At 48.9% G+C, this 20439-nt stretch overlaps 1 protein-coding gene across 1 annotated transcript in view; it reads left to right on the top strand.

Moving 5' to 3' along the window:
• The window catches only part of CIB1 (calcium and integrin binding 1), a 123085-nt gene that overhangs the window by 59300 nt on the left and 43346 nt on the right, over positions 1-20439 (top strand). The window contains exons 4-5 of the mRNA XM_086958160.1: positions 3862-4015; positions 4172-4290. Coding sequence (XP_086814286.1) covers positions 3862-4015; positions 4172-4290 — 273 coding nt within the window. The remainder of the gene's footprint in view (positions 1-3861; positions 4016-4171; positions 4291-20439) is intronic.

Here is a 20439-nt window from a genome sequence, read left to right as displayed (position 1 = left end):
AGGTGTACCGATGATCTGCAGGTAAACTCGATGATTTGGATATTTGGGCTCTTAGTTGGTATTGGCCTGATGGCCCCCCCTAGAGTTATTCTGAACCCGATCAGCAAACCTCCCATAGGGCGGCCAAAGGCTGGCTTTTGAGCACAGATACTATAGCATTCAAAGCCCTCTATAGTTATTTCCGATGTAGCCCATGTCTCTTGGAACATTATGATATCTTTATTAGATATGAATTTTAGCCATTCCTGGTCCGTTACCCGTTGTTGGAGTCCGGCTACGTTCCAGCTAACAATCGTTAGTACACTATCAGAGTTTTTATGAATATGTGGGTCTGGTGGGATAGTTGTTTTACATCCTATAGTGTTCTCCATTGGTTTGTCTTCCCTTACTAGAGGCAGTATCGGGTGGTTTTGGACCAGTTGGGTGCCTAATGTCCCCTTATCGGCCATCTCTGTATTTTTATCCAACTCAACGGGGCAGCCCTGTTTTATTCCCTCCAGGTCAGTAGTCAGCAGCCCCGGTGAAGGTAAAGGAAGTCAATCGACCATATCGAGACTGCTGAATCTATTAAAAACTGGTATACCCCAATAGGCATCACTACTTGGCATGTTCCTGTGGGGATGTCTATAGTTATTGTCTAATCCCCACTCACCCCAGTTGTTTCCCTCAGCTTCTTGCCCCATATGGCACCAGTTTCTCTCAAAGGCAGTATGGTGGTGAATGGGTCTCCTAGATGGATAGAAAAACGAGAGATGTCTTGTTTCTATGCCTTCACTATACCCCTCGTTTCTCCAAGAACAAATATGTTCTACAGTGCGTGGATCGTCAAAATTAACAATCACACAGTCACCGTGTGTTTTCTGTATTTCTCGGCCCACCCATGGTACTCTTCTGACTGTTAGGATTTTACTCCTACAGTGTACAGGCAGGGGTCTGTTGTTATTCAGCCAGAAGCTAACTTTATTTAATAGAGACCAGGGTGGCTCTTCGATGTTGTCTGGTATCTCAGGGACACCCGTCATTACCACTACATATGGGCTAGATCCAGGTGGCAGATTAGCATGGAATCTTCTTTGGTTACCTTTATTCCTGTCCTTGGAGTTGCTAGTGGTATCCCCCTTTGATTGTGTTGGGTTGGGTTGTTTCCCCTGTGTGATTGTGTTTGAGGTGGGTATAGGTACGTTTGGCTTATTCGTGCCTCCCTGTGGGGGTAGATTTTGCTTATGTGTAATACTGGGGGCTGGGGCTGGTTTTTTCACGACTTGCCCCAAAGGAGGTTGATTGTTTGGTTTTGCTGCCACTAAGGTCGGAGTAACTTTGGGTAGCGGGCATTTAACTAGGGTGCTTAGTTCATTAAGCTGTTTTTCCATATTCCCTAGTCTCTTTTCGATGGTGGCGAGATGGGCAGATATAATTTCCCCCACTTTTGTAATAAGTTGATTTGTTGAAGAGCAGTCTTTATATGACCCCTCCTTAGGGGGAGGATCTCCTTTATTACTTAATCCTGCATTAGATTTTTTGCAGGCCTTTTTTTGATTATTATTGGGTGGGTTTTTCCCCTGCTTTCTTTGGGGAAGAGGGCTTCTATTGGGTGTAAGTGTATTTGGACCTTGGGTCGTTTTCTGTTTCTGTACCGCTCCTTCCCTTAGCCCTCGCATTGCTCTTGAGTTAGGGGTTGAATCCACGAGTATATGCGTAGTAGCTGAGGCTCGTGGAGGGGAGGAGTTTGTAGCCATATGGTCGGGGTCTATAAGCAGGATTGGGTCGGTAGCATGATCATGTATGGTCTCAGTTAGTGAGGTGAGAAGTATTTGAGACTCTGCAGTAGGTATTATGTCCGAGTTCTCAGGAAAACTCGTTGCAGGAATAGAATTTGTGACACGATCCAGTTCTGTGTTAAAGTTATCAGTAACATCTAAGTTAGGTGATTTCTCCAGGCTCCGTAGGGAGTCAGAGAGGAGTTGTGTTACTGATAGATCCACGATGTTAGGCATGGTGTGGATCTCTGCACTAGCGCTAACTATAGAGGCGCCATTGGCAAAATTATTCCTGTTGGGTGTATTTGCTGTGGCGAGGAGACCCAGGGAGGAACGTTTTGCTTGGGCCAGTTCCAAGGATACTCTGCGCTCCAGTAATGAAATGCCGTGATCAATTGCTTCATTGGCTTTAAAGATAAAATTGTCAATTGGCCCGGTAACTTTCCCAGCTCCCGCAGCAGTCTTGCTGCGGCTGCCCCTTGTGGTCATTGTAGGGGAGTGGTGATACACACTCCAATGGGGACAGCGTGCGAGGAGGACTTACTTGGGTAATGATCTGCGTTGGTGAATGTCAGCGGGGTTGCCCGACCCGTCCTCTGAAGTCCTCGGACGGCCTCAGACGGCCCGCCCTTTGCCCGGGCTTAGCCCCGGGCGTCCCGCTCGCGTCCCGCTTCACCGAGGGCTTGCTCGTTATGTAGCCCCTCCTGGCGCGTGCTTTCCGCGTCAGGGAACGCGCCACCGCAAAGGCTGCCGGGATATGGAGTCCCGGAGCGGCGGCGCGACTGGTGGAAGCGGTGTCTCTGTGGCCTGGCGTTGGTCCGCTGTGTCTGCACTCCTCTCGGTGCTTGGCTCCTCTATGCTCCTGGTAAGGCTGGCTCTGGTCAATTACAGTACTGTACTTTCATTTGAACACGCTGTGGTCTGGAGCACAAAACTGCTAAGTGTCAGAATGTGAAATACCTGACGGAGCTCGGCCACAGAATTCCATTAAAATAAAATTCCTAAGGGGGAGCAAGTCCTTTGGGAGTACTAAGTAAAATATGGAGACTAAATAGCACCTTGATTCTTATGAGGACACACAGACTAGATGATATTGGTTTTCTTCAAGACATATTTAGTTTTCTCATCGCTTTAAGTTATCATTTCTCTGGCTGCTTTATATTGGGTGAAAGGCGGCATGCTGGGTCTGCCTCACACACCTGAGTGGATTATGAGTGCAGAAGATTGCTTCTCACTTGGAAAGGTGACCATTTACTTAATACGTTTAGGAAGTGAGAAGCTGATGTGGGTAGGCCATGGGAATTTGAAGATGGTTAGCCCGTATGGCAATGTGAGAGGAGGGACAGAGAGGTACTTGGATCCAAGTGAGATGAAGTTTTAGAGTAGAGTTGGGGTTACTGATACTTTGTAAATTAAAGAATAGTGGGTTGCCAGTGGCAAGTGGGGCAGGTGATCTAGACACTGAGATAGGCAGTGCTCTCTTTGTATGAGTTTACTGTGTGTGGGCTCTGGTCAAACATTTTGTGTGTTAATTTCGTAAGAGGAATGCAGGCGCCATGTGTAGCGCCCTGTGATTGATGTAGCAGTGTTTGACCTATGAGGCAGTACATTTGGAGACTATCAGACATGGGGAAGTTTTCTTGCAAATAGCCTGGTTGCATATTTTTTTCGTTCCTTGAAGTTGCATGTTTTTAAGGTCTGGGAAAGTATATTATAGCTATCCAATTTGTAGATTTCTAGGATGAGATTAGCAGTTTAGAAGCAGCAGAGTGAGAGTATGAGTCTGCTTTTCCTGATGATTTTGAGGGAGCATGTTCACACTAGAGGTTTATACCAGTCAAAACTGAGCACTATGTTACCATGTGTTTTGCAATCCTGTGAAGGCGAAAGAGTTTTATCCACGCTACGTCTGTAATGCTTCATTTCACTCATGAGCAGAACGTGTCAAATCTTGAGTAGTTTGAAAGTAAACATTCAGGGAAGAGAATACAGGATTCGCTGTGTCATTGGAAGAGGCAAAAGGTACCATTGCCACTCAATTAAGAAGATAAAGTGAACAAGCTTAATTGCTGAGCCTCCACATGCAATATTTTTCTGCTTACAGGCAAACCCGTTCCGTGACCGCATTTGCCATGTATTTTCAACGTCTGAAAACCGTGACGGCAGCATGTCCTTCGAAGATTTTCTTGACATGCTGAGTGCTTTCAGTGATTCTGCTATTCCTGATATTAAGTCCCACTATGCATTTCAAATTTTTGGTGAGCGCATGTTTTTCTAAACTCTACTACTTTATTGATATTTAATCCATATTCAACATTAGAAAATCAAGCTTGTCATGGTTTTTGATATGTCTGTCCTATGACTGGAAAATGTATCAAGTCCAATCCTTAGTACATTTACTTTTTCTTTTCAAGACTTTGATGGTGATGGAACCCTGGACAAAATGGATTTAGAAAAACTAGTGAACCGCTTGACAGGAGACGCCAACGATACCAAACTGAGTGAATCTGAAATGATCCAGCTAATTCAAAATGTAAGGTCTTTAAAGGAGCATGTTTTTCACAGTTCGTAGGGTGCATTCTATCCATGTGTGTGTGTCTATAGCACATAAGTCATCCATGCCACGAGTATGCCATTTGTAAGACATAAGAACCTTTAGACAAGGGGTGTTTGCTGGTCAATTTTGTTAAACTTTCCCGTCGTTCTTTTTTTTCTGGTCTTCTAACATTTTCTTTAACCTATGCATATAGAGTTGGGACATGCTGGTAAATGTTTGTTCTGATGGATACATATTCCACCATATAATTCTCCTTATAAATATCCCCCAAGTGTCAATCTGTAAACTTTTTTTCCCGAGCAATAGGTCTCTAGCATCACCAGGTGGTGCCTCCTGGCTCACGCTGCGACTCCAGTCACACAGGATGTAAGGACATTGGAGCATATACAGTGCCAATCAAAGTACTGTCGTAATTTGCTGTTTCTTCGCTTCTCATTAATGCTGGCCAGGGGTTCTTCTTAGTGTTTCACATTGAAATCCTTAGATTTTCAATAGTAGCTAGGCCAAATGTCTCCCCAAGGGTTTCTGGATTTTTACCTTATTGCAGACGATGCAAGAAAAGTTGATGTTTGCAAGTGATGTCTGTGTTCTGAATGTAACACCTGTGGTTCCTTTCCTTTTGTGGAACCGAAGGGCATTGGAGAGCAGGAGACCAAAATATTTCTGGTTGCGGCCTGCAGGGAGAAGCTGATGCATTCTTATTTCTCTACAGATATGTCTCTAGATAGGGAACAATCTCCCAAATGATCTTTCCTCAAGAAACACAAATTGCTTTTAGAAGGAGAAATCCTTTTCTTTCTCCTGGACTGTTCAGAGTCTCAGCTCTATTCCCTGACCCCAGACCCTTTATTGACCTCCGTACCAATTCTGAAATTGGAGAATATGAAGTCAGTTTTTCCCCCGCCATCGGCCGATTCTGCACAGTTTGAAGCCTATGCTTAATATCTTTAGAACAGCTCAGTTGTCCTTTTGAACACTCCCCAAGGGTGAACCAGTTTGTGCAGATTGGAAATTCAGGTGGTCCTGACCTCAGTTCCTCCCGCTTCTGCTCCTCTAGAGTCTCTGGCCCTGGGCTGTATCAGAATAGATTTAAGTCACCCTAATGCCTGAAACCATGCCTTCAGCATCTTCTTCCTTTGAGCTGTACTTGAGGCCACCTCCCTTAATTTAAAATGACGGAGATTCTCAGCATTGCTGAGGAGAAGGTGCATGCTAATTTTGTTGATATAACTTATGCAAACATGGCCTAAGCACAGAGATGCACTTGCATGAAGGAATGATGTCATCAGCTTTAGTACCCTCTCCACTTTTACCTCTAACAGCTTAGCCCTTCGCATTGTCAACACCACATGTCTTCTAGACCTCTGTGTCTGTCCCCTGTGGAAGCTGATAAACTGATTGTGTTGGGATAGGAATATCCACTACATGATAAATAGGTGTGTACCACTTTCCCAAAGGCCCGACTGCATATGAAACTGGTATCCAGACCTTTTGTTTGGCCCAGCAACCACACACATCTATCACGTGTGCAGAAGCCTCGCCCTTTCCATGGAAACATAAGGGTCTAGAACCTGTTCTGTGACCTTGAGGGACACACAAAAGTATGATCTTGTAGCTGGTTATGGATCATTACTTGTTATAGGTGACACAATGAGTAGCCCTATAAAAAAGACTTTCAGGTGAAAGAAGCCGTGCAAGCTGCACTCATTATATCAAGTGTATTTACTATAGTTCAGGGGACTCTAGAGTGCTCCTTGGCACTCAGCTTGATAGCGGTGGACATTTGCTAAGGTGACCCAGATACCCTCATGCCCAACCCTACAACTGCCTCAGGGTGTGTGTTGGAAGCAGGTATCAGTGAGAGGAAATTTCCTGCAATGAGGGATATATGTACTTGCAGGACTATGGTTGAGACGAAGTATCTCAAACCCAAGGAGGTTCTCCATGATGCCAATGACACAGCGTTGGAAGTCAGTGGAGACGACATGGAGTACCTGATAGCTGGAGTTGATGTTGAAATCCAGGCGTGAGAGTGACACAGGGTGCTGGATAACTCTTGATCAATGATTTGATTTCCCCTGGTTTAGTACCAGGACCAGAAGCCTGCATGGTGTGTACTAGGTCAAGAGTACAGGCTGCACTTTAGTTTCACAAAGACACTGGGACCATCCTAGATGTACAGGAACCAGTGAGCAGATCATAGGCAGATTCTGTGATGGTACGGGCTGTGCCGCCTATTGGCCATGCACCACAGGGAAAGGAGGATTAGGCACACAAACTGGACCAGGTTTTGGAGTCTGGATCCCTGCCAGAGGTTGTTGTTGCTGGAATACCTACCCATGTGGAGTCTACCAGACACAAGTTGAGTGCTCTACATTTGTAAGACTTTGGAAGGAAAATCAAGAACAGGTCGGCAAGGAAGTGGTTGTAATACATTATGTTGGCTGGGAGAAAGGACTGCTGTATAGTGAGCTTGTGCACCCTAAATCAGGTGGTTAAAAAAAGGCTAGTGATTCACCTAGTACAAAGGGATTTCCTGTTGTTTTTGGCCCATGGAGTGCCTTTAGTGGATCACTTGAGCATAAAAAAGAGCTAGGATAGATTAGACCAGTGATGCGCCGGGATACAGAGAGGTTCTGTCGCCCTTGTTGTAATTGCGAGTGAGTGGTAAGAAGGGAGGTAAGACCACAACACTGTTAGTGCCACTGCTAATAGTAGGTGTTTCATTCTAGCTGGTCAACATTGACATCAACGACTCATACGACTGCCGCTCTGCATCAGGCAACAAGTACATCTTCTTTGTGGTGGATTATGTCTCCTGGTATCCAGAGGCAGTACCACTAAAGATCACAACTGCTAGGTGTTGAAGCCAGAGCACCCTCCGAGATAATGTTAATAGTTGAATTTCCTAGGACTGTGATTTCTGACCTGGGATCAAACTTTATTTATTCTTACATGAAAGAGATATGGGATCAAACTGGTGTGACCTACCAGCAAACCAGTGGGTTGGTGGAAAGGTTTAACAAGACATTTTAGAGCATGATAGACACTCTTGCGGAGAACTTTAGATGGAAGTGGGATCTTCTCCAGTCATGCCTCTTATTAGCCTGCAAAGTAATTTCTCAGAAAAGAGATTCAGTCCGTTTAGACTTCTGATTTGGCATCCAGTGCATGGCCTGCCTACCTTAGTTGGAGACAATTAGGAAAAACTGCAGTCACCCCAAAAAAATGTGGCAGGCTATGTGATGGTCTGTCTACTACACAGGGCTCGACAAATCCGAAAAATGGTACTAGTCCTGCTGGTCTAGTACCATGGAAAATCCCCTCGACCTGACTGCAACCCACTTGACCTCCGTCTCTGAAAACGGAGCAAAAGTGACAAGTTAACAAGATTTAAAGGCATCTTTATTGCTCATTCCCTTAATGAGCAATAAAAATGCCTTTAAATCATGTTATCTTGTCACTTTTGCTCTGTTTTCAAAGACAGAGGACAAAAGTTAGTTTGACTTCCTACTCGCCAGAAAGGGCTAAAAATAGCTCGTCCTCATCCATTCTCCCTCGCAAATGCGAGTGGGCGAGTGGATTTGTCGAGCCCTGCTACAGATCCTCCACCCCCACGAGACCACAACTCCAAGCCCCCTCCGCTAGTCGGAGTAATTCTGCTGTCATTTTTCTGCAGTGTCTCCTGCCACCCGCCCCTTTAAGTGGGCACCTCCTCCCACATCGCTGTACACGTGTGGGCGGCCCCGGGGCAAAGCCCGGGCCCATCACTGCCCATCAGAGCCCAGAGGAGGCTGGTCTACCCCTCTTTGGCCGCAGCCTTCGTGTAAGTCACCTACAACGCCTCCTCGCTCTTCCTTTGCAACGCCCACGCCAAGCATCTGGCCTTCAGCCTGCCTGGCACCTCTGCTTTCCTTGGCTCCTTTCCCTCCTGCAGCGCGCCCCTGGCAGTCTGTTCGGTTAAGCATGCCCTTCTCTGGGGATTGGGGCTTGCCCCATTCCCGGGCAGGCCCAGCCTGCCTCTGCCCCCGGTCCCGCCTCCTGCCTGCAGCTCCACTGGCGCACCCCAAATACCCCATGGGTAAGAGGTCCCCTGCGATTTGCCTCCTGCTCCCCCCCCCCCCCCACCTTTTTGGTACCTTCGCTCATAGAGGCCAGTGACACGGCCTCCCTCCGCCTCCCCACGGCATGGAGACCGCAGCGCCACCATGCTGTGGGCGCGTGCAGAGGGCATGCCGCGTGAGCGCCAGGACCCCAACCAGCAGCAGGACCCCAACCAGCGCCAGGACCCCAACCAGCGCCAGGACCCCAACCCCCACGGACTGCCACCGTTTCACCTTAGATAAACTTCGAGCTATAAAACCCAATGCCACGACAACACCAACTGTACACATGCCTCCCCTGGGACCACCAATGGCCCTTTCTACTGCTGTAACTTCCGCTTCACCTGCGTCACCGAGGATATCACCCACACCTCTCCAGTCAACCACACCGCATTGCACACACCCACCAACAACCGACACCAACACCTCCGGAAAGATCAAATGCCTGCTGATCAACGCACGCTCACTCGGAAAATACGCCGCAAAAAGCTGGGACGCCATCACGACCCATGCCCCGGGAGCACTTTTCATCACTGAAACTTGGCTAACCCCCGCATCCGCTTCGGACATTGCCACAGCCACCCCAAAGGATACAAGATCGCGCACCGGGAGCGATCCAACAGAAACGGCGAGGCATCACCAAAATCTACAAAGATAACCTCGAACGCTCAGACAATTTCACCCCTTCATGAGGCACCTCCACTTCCTACTCCAAACGAATAGCAAAACCACCATCAGAGGCACACTCGCCGACAGACCTCCGGCACCCTGGCCTACCTTCTGAAATCCAATCCCCGACTTCATCGCCCCTTTCCCCATTGACTCGAATCTGTACATTTTCCTAGGACACCTCAACTTATTCTTTGAGAAGACATGGCTAACCTCGAACTCAAGCAGCTCGTCACCGATCCCACCCACACCGTAGGACACACGCTCGACCCCATCTTCTCAGCTAGAAACAAAATAACCTACACCCACACCAATGAGATCACCTGGACGGATCACCACTGCGTCAAAGGTAACAGAACAATGATGGACAATCTCCCTCAACTCCTGCTTACCCACCACCTCCAAAGACACAGAACAAGCGGTGGAAAACTTTGCAAACGGGATCACGGCATACGCTGACAAAGGTACTACAACCCATCTGATTCACAGCAGAACGATGGCGTAGCGATAAGATCCTTGAGGACCGGAACTAATTCAAAGATGCCCTCAACTGTTACCACCACCTCCTGAAAGACTTCAGAAGACTGCCTTAGCCACCCGCATCAATGACCGCTCCAACACCAGCAAGAAACTGTTCAACATAGTTAAGGACTTCACCAACCAAAAATACCATCACACCCTCACAAGCCCTGTCGGACACCTTCTCTGAATTTTTCCACAACAAAATCAACACCATCTACCAAGACTTCGCACATCAAAACCGAGGACATCAATCTCCCCATGCCATCTGACCCCCACCCACACCAGCTCACGGAACATCTTCACCAAGAAGGAAACTGCATCCATCATGAGATCCATCCACTCTGGAGCTCCACCAGACACGTGCCCCCATCACACTTTTAACCTCCGCAATCAACCCATTAAGCAAAGATCTCACCAATGTCCTCAACTTCCCGATCGCTATAGCCCACTTCCCTCTGAAATAGAAACATGCAGACATGAAGATCTTGTTGAAGAAACCATCCACGGACCTACGAGTACTCAAAAACTATCGAACCATCTCCCTGATCCCCTTTCCAAACAAAGTCATCAAGAAAACTATCAACATCCAGCTAACCAGACATCTGGAGAACCACAACCATCTGAACCCCTCCCAAACCTGCTTCAGAGCAAATCACAGCACAGAGATAGCTCAGCCACGGTCGACATCAGAGTTCTACTAGACCACGGAGAAACAGCAGCCCTTATCCACCGCGACCACTCAGCAGCCTTCGACACAGTATCCTGCACCGCATTGATCAACAGACTCTTCCAGATTGGAATGCAAGGAGCTGCCCTCGAGTGGATCGCTTCCTACCTCAAAGAAAGGATGCAGAAAATCATCCCTCCCTACTCCTCGCTCTCCAAGAACATCACCCGCGGTGTACCTCAAGGCTTATCCCTCAGCACAACCCTCTTCAACATATACCTGACATCCCTGACCAACATCGCCAGGAGTCACAGACTCAACATCATCTCCTACGCTGACAACATCCACCTCACCCTCTCCCTGACAAATGACCCAATGACCATCAAAGACAGGTTCCAAAGAAGCATGAAGGATGTGGCCATCTGAATGAACAACTGTCTCAAACTCAACACGGACAAGACAGAAGTTCTCCTTTTCGGGAATGGAAAGGATACCCTATGGAACAAAGAAATAGTGGCCACCTGAGCTGGGACCTACCACCAAATCCACAGAAAACACCGGCAACCTCTGCATCATCCTCAACAGCCAGCTATCCAAGAAGAAGCAGGTCAGTGCCGTCTCCCACCCATGTTTTCTCACCCACCAAATGCTCAGGAAGGTCTTTAGGTGACTCCCGTCCAATACCAGGCAGACTGCCATGCAAGCCCTCATCACTAGCAGACTCAACTATGGCAACTCCCTCTACGTAGAAATCACCGCCCAACTCTTGAGGAAACTCCAGATCATACAGAACAATACAGAACACAGCCGCCAAACTCCTCCTCGGCCTCCTCAGACTGACTCACCGCTCACCTCAGAAAATTCCATTGACTACCAGTAGAAAAAAGATGCCAGTTCAAGCTGCTCACCCACGCTTACAATGCACTACACGAAGGAACAGTATACCTAAACAAACAAGTGAATTTCTACCAACCTACCAGGGAACTCCATTCCAGATCCCTATTCTAGTAGTCACCCATTGTATCCATGGGACGAATAGTGAAGGCTGGTCCTTCTCCCACCTGCCAGCTAAGACCTGGAACACCCTCCCTCTGCACTCCAGAGCAGCACCGTCTGCCAACAGTTCAGGAAGAACCTCAAGACCTGAATGTCCAACCAATCGGAACAGGCAGCGTGATCTTGAAGCAGTCCCCACAGCTCCTCAAGACCCTCACGGGTGAAGCAACTGCGCTATACAAACCATGATTGATTTATTGATTGATTGATGGCCTCAGGAAGTTGATGGTGCTGTACATGAGGAGGGGAAGAAAAGTTTTCAGGCAAACCAAGAAATGATGGCGTGGTATGAATAGAAAGCACACTGAGTATTTAGAGGTCAGGTGTTTGGGGCTGAAGCCCATTTGCCATAAAGCTTTGGTAGAGAAGTATTGTCTGTATTGCAGAACAGTTCTGAGGTGAACTACTTGTTGGACACAGGTGAAAATGTCTGTGTGGCATATCTTGACATTTGCCATCTTAAGCCATTTGAGGGAGGATCACCAGAGGCACCTAGAACAGGTGTTGGTCAAGATGCAGGTAGCAAAGCTGGCTATTTAAGCCAACTAGCGCCAGGTAGGGCAGTCTTCTGTAGTCTACCATGGGCAGAAGGTCAATAATGGGTTGACTTTCATGTTGGAATCCAAGATCCAGTCTTTGTAGGAGTGGAAGGTTCTCACCATCCAGACATCCTGGATATTACAGAACATTTTTGCCAACTATAAGGCCATAGTAGTGCCCTTGACATCCGTGTCCTCAAAGAAGCAGCCAAAAGAGTGAATTGGGCTCCCGGAGTGTCATAAGGCCTTCATGGACCTGAAGGCAGCAGTATACAATGCACCTGTGCTGAAGGCACCTCTTCATTGTACAGACTGACACTTCACATAAACAAGTTAGAGTGGTATTTGCTTAACTGCATGTCAGTTAGAGAGTTCCAGTGGCTTGTATCAGTCACACACTGCTTACTAGTGAACAGAACCGGGCTGCCATTGAAAACGAATGCTTTCCAATAGCGTGGGTCCTGAGGAGAGTCTTGCTTAATGGTTGGCCACCAGACAGCTCACAAACCACTCAAGTGGCCAATGCAAGCTGTTGAGATCCATCTGCCAAGCTTGAACAAAAGACTGAGGTTCCTATGAGAAGCCTACTCCTCTTGCTCCCTCTCTGTCAAAAGGTAATAGTATTTACACATTAGTCAGGGAGATTGAGGAAAAAGAGGGACTGGTGCATGAGAAATACTTGGGTGCCAATAGTTTACTTCTTGGATTCAGAAAGCAAGGGACAGGCTCTGTACAGGTGATGCTACAGGAAATACAAATACACATATCAATCCAAGTAAAGGAATAACAGAGTCATAAAGTATCACTGTAGTAAGATGGTGCTTACGGAACTCCGTGATTGAAGGCTCCTTCATGAGTTCCATATTGACCATGAAATAGGTGTACAACCCCAGGTCGCCACAGAAGGCTAGTCGCTATAGAGGTAAGTAACCAAGATAAACAAATGGCAACTACCCTGCCTCACCTCACTGACATGAGAAAATTAAAAATGAAAAAAACAAGAACGGCGCAAGGAGCAGACATAGAAACAAACTGCTCAAACCAAAAGTCATGCTAGTAAATATGAAGTTAGTTGGACGCTTCTGCATGCTAGTCCACAGCTGCCTACAGGTTACTGAAAATAGTGGGCTTAACCAGGTAGTGAGTGCACAAACATGGTAGATGTCTAGATCTTGTTTTAAAATTTTCATAAGCCGGTTCTCCAACACTTCATTAAAGCTTTGGTTTCAGTTCTTTCCTGGTACCCCTGGAAATTACGTCTCTTTCTTCGTGCTGCCTGGTTCCTCTCGTAATGTTTTACCCAATCTCTTTATGAGATGTTAGGACCTCCCTACTTCACATTTTGGACTCTATCTAATTGGAAGGCCTGGATTTCTCTGTAGAGCATAAAGCTGGAACACAATATGGGAAAGCAAATGAACTTTCCAGCGGCTTTTGACAATCTGACACCCGTACTTCTCTGAGAGTGGAGTAGGGTTCTAGGTAGTCTGATCTTTGAGGAGCATCTGTTGGGTTTAGAATGCCTTCTGCATGATAAACTGGCCAGTACCCTTACCCTGAGTGACCGATTGCATGTGAAACTGGTATCCTTTTGTTTGTCAATGCAGCCCCACTAATTACACTAATCCAGACCGCTTATATGATCTCGAAGGGTACAGCAAACATGCTGTCATAGCTAGCATCGAACTACAGTCCATGTCTCGGTTTACATAAATTGATGGCAGCAGTGTAATGCCTTTTGTGAATCATTAGTTATGAACATACTTTTTTTCTGAGGCAAATAAGTGTGCAGCTTGCTGATCCCACTTGTGTTTCATGTAGCTTTAATGTGAGCCCCAACTCCTTGAAGGAGCAATCCGAGTGCCTGCCGACACCACTTGTGTAAAGTCTAGCTTTAGTGTAAACCACAAACCCTTGCAATGACATTCTGAGTGTGCCAGGTGCATGCATGTTTGGTAAATGTGTGTCACATGCGTGATAGCAAGACCCTGTCTATTGTGATCATTTTGTCTGACCCTATTTTATCCTCTCACAAAATGGAGTGTACAAAGTGCTTCCACAGATGATGGAAGTGCATTAAGTGTATTCCTGTATGACAAAACAACTCTGCGACTATGCTCATGGAACATCAATGGGCTGAACAGTACGGTAGTTGATGCTGAATTTCTCGCATACTTAAAAACCTTCAACATTGTCCTTTTGCAGGAAACATGGCCAGAGGATCAATATCTACTACAGGGGTACATTTGCTTCCATGCCCCGGCACTGAGAAAATCGAAATATGGTCACCTATCCGGGGGCCTAGCCACCTACATCGCCATAATAAAATGTTATATAGCACAGGAAATTCAATCTCCACTGCCATCAGTAAACTAAATCAAAATCTACCTAAATCTCAATGGCCATAAAGACGAAGTGCTGGTGGTCAACACATATATAAATCCGAGACGGAAAAAACAAGAGTCAAAACAATTCATCGATTACCTGCTCACTATCTTTAGCTCTCGGAATACCACCAACCTCATCCTCTCCGGGGATTTAAACCAGCAAATCCTAGGCACATCATCAAACGACGACATACAGGCTCAGTCCTCCTACTGGAATATACCACCTGAAAATAAAGGCAATTATGGCAGATCAACCAAGCTAGGGAAAGAGCTGCTAGAAGATCTGGAGCACATCAATCTAAGGGTTTTAAACAGAAGATTTACTGACGACTCCCCTCCGGCTGCTACATTCTACTCGGAAACTGTAAACTCCATCATAGATTACACTTTAGTCTCCCTTTCAGTCTTCCAATACGTATCAGGATTTCGCTTAGGAGACAAAGGGGACAGCGATCACCGGCCCCAGGAAGTCTCAATCCAAGCATTCCCGCACAAACTGACGCTTAATACAGTGGGCAGGCATGCATGCCACACAATAAACTTAAAAATAATCAGGTCCTCTCTTGTAAATTCCGGAGAGGTGCTCCTGGCTGCAAAAACACTACTACGTGATCATACAAATTTCAGTGCCACCCCGATCAGTTCATGGGAATCCTTCACAGTTACACTTGCAAGTTCCTTTTCGACTATAGCCTGTTGGATCAAGTGATCCACCAGTTGAGGGGAGGGCTACGAGAGCACAGCGAACTGAACTAAAATTGCTCAAAAAATCTGGTAATAAAACTCTCAGAGCGCTGATGCTTTACCCTGGGTACGTGGGCCTAAACCATCAACTCCGCCAAAGGAAAACCAAAACCAAAAAACTCAACTGGGATATCAAAAGGTCCAACGAAATTGCATTCTGGGCAAAACTCTGCCATGACTCCTAAGCGGGGGTGACCCACTTGTGGGACACCCCAGCGCCGCACGGCCACCAGCTGCTGCGTGTGCCCCATTGCCTTGCCCTCTGCCTCGCTGCCTGCCTCGCTGCCGGCTGCCGGCTGACTCTGCTGTTGGTTGTTTTGGCCTTTTTTTGACCTCCATTTGTGCCTGTTTTACTATTATTGTGCCCGTGTTAGCGTCTTGATCTCCATTTGTATTGTTATTGTTATTTTGTTGCCGTGTCAGCGTTTTCCTTCCTGTTTGCCCGCCTACCTCGCCGCCCTCCGTCTTCCCTCCCCGCTCCCCGCTTCCCGCCACCACCGCAGACCCCGCCCCTTTTTTCCTTCTGTTCCCTCCCCGCTCCCGCCTCCCAGCTGCTCCGCCCACCCGCGCACTTCGCCTTATATGGCGACCGTGCGAACGCGCAGCGGTCACGCGCAGCGGGCGCGCCGATTGTGCGCCGAAGGCGCGCCAAAGGTAAGCCCGTCTGCGCCCGTCCGCGACAGGATCGCGACCAGCGCCAGGACCCCTGGACCTCGAAGACCCCGGCCGACCCGCCGGACGTACTCCGCCGCCACCCTCATCGCACTCAACACCGGCCGACTCCCAGAATGCCACCAAGCCACACCACGACGCACCCACGGACCTTTCAGCTGCCACGCCTGCAAATTCACCTGCATCCGGACCTTGCTTGCACCAGCACCCGCCAAGTCGAACACCAGCAGCACCCACCTCAAGTGCATCCTGCTCAACACCCGCTCCGTCCACAGACACGCCATCGAACTCTGGAACCTCCTAGACGCCACAGCCCCAGACGTTGCCTTCCTCACAGAGACCTGGATGAACGCCTCTTCAGCTCCCGACATCGCCATCGCTATCCCAGAGGGCTACGAGATCGTCCGGAGGGACCGCAACGCCAACCAGATGGGAGGAGGCATCGCCATCATCCACAGGAACACCATCCGTCTCACGACCAGCACCGACAACACCCTGACCACCGCCGAACACCTGCATTTCCAGATCCACACCGACCCGAACACCACCCTCAGAGGCACCCTGATCTACCGACCCCCGGGACCACGCTCACAATTCAGCGAGGACATCGCCGACTTCGTCAGCCCGCATGCCCTCCCCTCCGCCGACTACATCCTCCTGGGGGACCTCAACTTCCACCTGGAGAACAACAACGACCGCAACACCAGCACCCTGCTCGACAACCTCGCCAATCTTGGACTCAAGCAGCTGGTGTCCACCCCCACCCACCTCGCCGGACACACACTCGACGCAGTCTTCTCTTCCAGCACAGACATCGACTTCAGCCACGCCACAGAGCTTCAATGGACGGACCACAGCTGCGTCCACTTCACCTTCAAGAGAACGACAGACCCGGCATTAAGAAAGCCCCGTGGTTCACCGACGAACTCAAGAGCTCCAAGAAGAACTGCCGAGCCCTCGAGAAAGTCTGGAAAAGGGAACCTACACCGGACAACAGGACCACCTTCAAGCTGGCCACCCGGAAGCACCACCAGCTGATCCGCGCCGCCAAGAAAACTGCATTCAAGGACCGGCTGGACAACAACGCACACAACTGCAAGGAACTCTTCAACATCGTGAAAGAGCTATCCAACCCCAGCGCAGGAAACAACGACATCACCCCATCGCAAGACCTCTGCAACTCCCTCGCTTCATACTTCCACAACAAGATCGCGGACATACACAACAGCTTCAACAACCAACCAACGCACACCAAGACCGAACAACCACCCCCCACCACCACCCTCCACGCCTGGACCCCGATCAGCACCGAAGACACCATCCGCACAATGAACTCCATCCACTCCGGATCACCGACCGACCCCTGCCCTCACCACGTCTTCAACAAGGCTGACGCTGTCATCGCACCCCACCTGCGAGACATCATCAACACATCCTTCGACACCGCCACCTTCCCTGAGAGCTGGAAGCACGCCAAACTCAGCGCTCTACTCAAGAAACCCACAGCGGACCCCACCGAACTCAAGAATTACCGCCCCATCTCGCTCCTCCCGTTTCCAGCCAAAGTCATCGAGAAGACCGTCAACAAGCAGATGGCCGCCTTCCTCGAGTCGAATGGATCCCTCGACCCCTCACAGTCCGGCTTCCGAGCCAATCACAGCACCGAGACCGCCCTCATCGCCGCCACCGATGACATCCGAGCCCTGATGGACAACGCAGAAACAGCGGCCCTCATCCTCCTAGACCTCTCCGCGGCATTCGACACTGTCTGCCACCGCACCCTAGTACAGCGCCTCAGCAACGTCGGAATCCAGGACAAGGCGCTGGAATGGATCATCTCCTTCCTCGACGGAAGAACACAGAGAGTCCGCCTACCACCGTACAAGTCAGAAGCCACCGAAGTCATCTGCGGCGTCCCTCAAGGATCCTCTCTGAGCCGCACCCTCTTCAACGTCTACATGAGCCCCCTCGCGGCCATCGCACGCCAACACAACCTCAACTTAATCTCCTACGCCGACGACACCCAGCTGATCCTCTCCCTGACCAACGACCCCGCCGCCGCCAGAGCCAACCTGCACGAAGGGATGAAAGAGGTAGCCGAGTGGATGACGACCAGCCGCCTGAAACTGTACTCGGACAAGACGGAGGTCCTCATCCTGGGCTCCTCACCCTCCGCCTGGGACGACTCCTGGTGGCCTCCCGCCCTGGGCACCGCACCCAAACCGACAGACCATGCACGCAACCTGGGCTTCATCCTGGACTCCTCCCTCTCCATGACCAGGCAAGTCAACAACGTTTCCTCGGCGTGCTTCAACATCCTATGCATGCTACGGAAGATCTTCTGGTGGATCCCCACCGAGACCAGGAAGACCGTCACCCAGGCCCTCGTCACTAGCCGACTGGACTACGGCAACGCCCTATACGCCGGTACCACCGCCAAGCTCCAGAAGAGACTCCAGCGGATCCAGAACGCCTCAGCCAGACTCATCCTCGACATCCCACGAACCAGCCACATCTCCGGACATCTGAGAGACCTTCACTGGCTCCCCGTCAACAAAAGAATCACCTTCCGCCTCCTCACCCACGCACACAAAGCCCTACACGACCAAGGCCCGAGCTACCTCAACAGCCGAATCAACTTCTACGCTCCCAAACGCCACCTCCGATCAGCCAACCACGCCCTCGCCGCCGTCCCCCGCATCCGAAGAGCGACTACAGGAGGAAGGTCCTTCTCCTACCTGGCCGCCAAGACCTGGAACTCCCTCCCGACCGACCTGCGCCTGACCCAAGACCACCTCTCCTTCAGGAAGAAGCTGAAGACCTGGCTGTTCGCTGTTCGAACAGTAGCGGCACCCCCCCCCCCCAGCGCCTTGAGACCCTACGGGTATGTAGTGCGCTTTATAAATGTCATTGATTGATTGATTGATTGATTGATTAAGCGACCAACAGCGCACGTTTCTGGGCCACCTTCAACAAAATTTTGCAGCCTGCACAGGGAGACTTTATATTGTATATCACAGAGAACTCATGGATACCTTTTCTAGAATCCCACTTCAATCAGCAAATATCTAGTCAAAAAGCAATTCTGGATAACCAACTGATCCACCAAATACAACCTGAAAGGAACCCAGAGGAAGTGGCAAAGGGAAACAAAGTGACAACAATTAAAAAACAAATCTCAAAGGGAATGAGAGAAGGGGCCCAGGGCCTAACAGGATTCCACCAGCTCTCTTTAAACTAGAACCCTGAGTACTGGTCAGAAATATTGGAGCTCCTCTTTCACACCGTCAGCCAGTCCGGACTTCATGAAAGGGATCCATAATTTCTCCAATTTTCAAGGCTGGCGGTAAAACCTCACCAAAAAACTATTGTCTGATTGCACTATTAGACATAGAGGCAAAATATTTTGCTGGCACCTTACTCGCAGAGCTCCAGGACTGGGCTAAAGAGAAGGAAATAATCCCCTCTCACCAAACTGGGTTTGGCAAAGATACAGAAACATCAACCAACATACTAACTATGTCACTGCTTATTGACAAAGTGAAATCATCCAACCAAGGGATATACTTTTGTTTCATCGACTTCAAGGCAGCCTTCGACAATGTCAACCGAGCAAGACTGTGGAGAAAGTTGGCCTCCTGGGGAATTCTGTCATCTCTTTTAATACACCTCCAATCCAATACATGGATACAGGTAAAACTAGGTAATGGCTCCCATCTTTCAAATGTGTATACCAACTAACAAAGGGCTTAAACAGGGATGCGTGCTTGCGCCAACGCTCTTTAACCTGTATACAGCGGATATGACATCAGTCCTAGGCACCTGCAATGGGCATGCCCCACGGCAGTATATCTTACGCCGATGATGTTGTCCTAATAAGCCACACTCCAGTCTCCTTGCAAAGCTTGCTCAGTAAAATGCGTGAGTATGCCACGGAAAACCACCTAGAAGTGAACATCAATAAAACAAAAACTTTTACAATAAACGGCAGATGACAGACCCACTCTTGGTACTTGAAAAAAACTCCAATCGCGAGCACCCCTGCTTACAAATATCTAGGCGTAACCATCGATGAGGACCTATCTTCTCACCTCTCCTCCGGGTCGCCCAAGCCAAAATCCTACCCTCCATCACCTATGGCAGTGAGGCACTGGGAGGCAGGGACGCAAAACTGTTGGACACCACCATGACCAAGGCCTATAGAGTTATGTTTTGCCTTCCAACCTATGCCTCACTTGCACAGATACGTTTGGAGTTCGGCCTAACTAAACAACTCTTAGCAAGGCTCATACATACTGTGCTGGCCCAAAATTAAGAACTCCTCACGGAGCATGTTGAACCACCAGCTCTGTCAAGAATTCTCTAACATACCCAACTCACCTGCCAGAAAATACTTGGAGGTTTCACTTGCTACTACCGGGCTAGTCGACCTATGGGAAACTACCCACTTGCTCTTTAAGCAAGCGGTAAAAAAAGTAATAAAAAAAATCTTCCTTGTCGAAGACAAAGCGGCCTTTGTCTGCAGGAGACACGCCTGATGACTCTGAGCAGTTACAAATCACGTGGGCCACAGTCCTACTTCAATCTGGGGTGCTCCCGGAAGACCAGGGAACAATTCTTAAAATACAGGCTTGGAATCCTGCCAGCCATCCCACACCTTCCACCTTGGCAGAGGGAGAAATGGGTAAACACATGCAGATTATGTGGGAATGGCACTGAAGAGATGGAACATGTAATCTGCTCCTGTACCGAACTAAAAGAGGTAA

This window comes from Lissotriton vulgaris, chromosome 2_1 (genome assembly GCF_964263255.1).
Source record: "Lissotriton vulgaris chromosome 2_1, aLisVul1.2, whole genome shotgun sequence".
Lineage (NCBI taxonomy): Eukaryota > Metazoa > Chordata > Amphibia > Caudata > Salamandridae > Lissotriton > Lissotriton vulgaris.
This window is presented reverse-complemented; position numbering and strand designations above follow the sequence as displayed.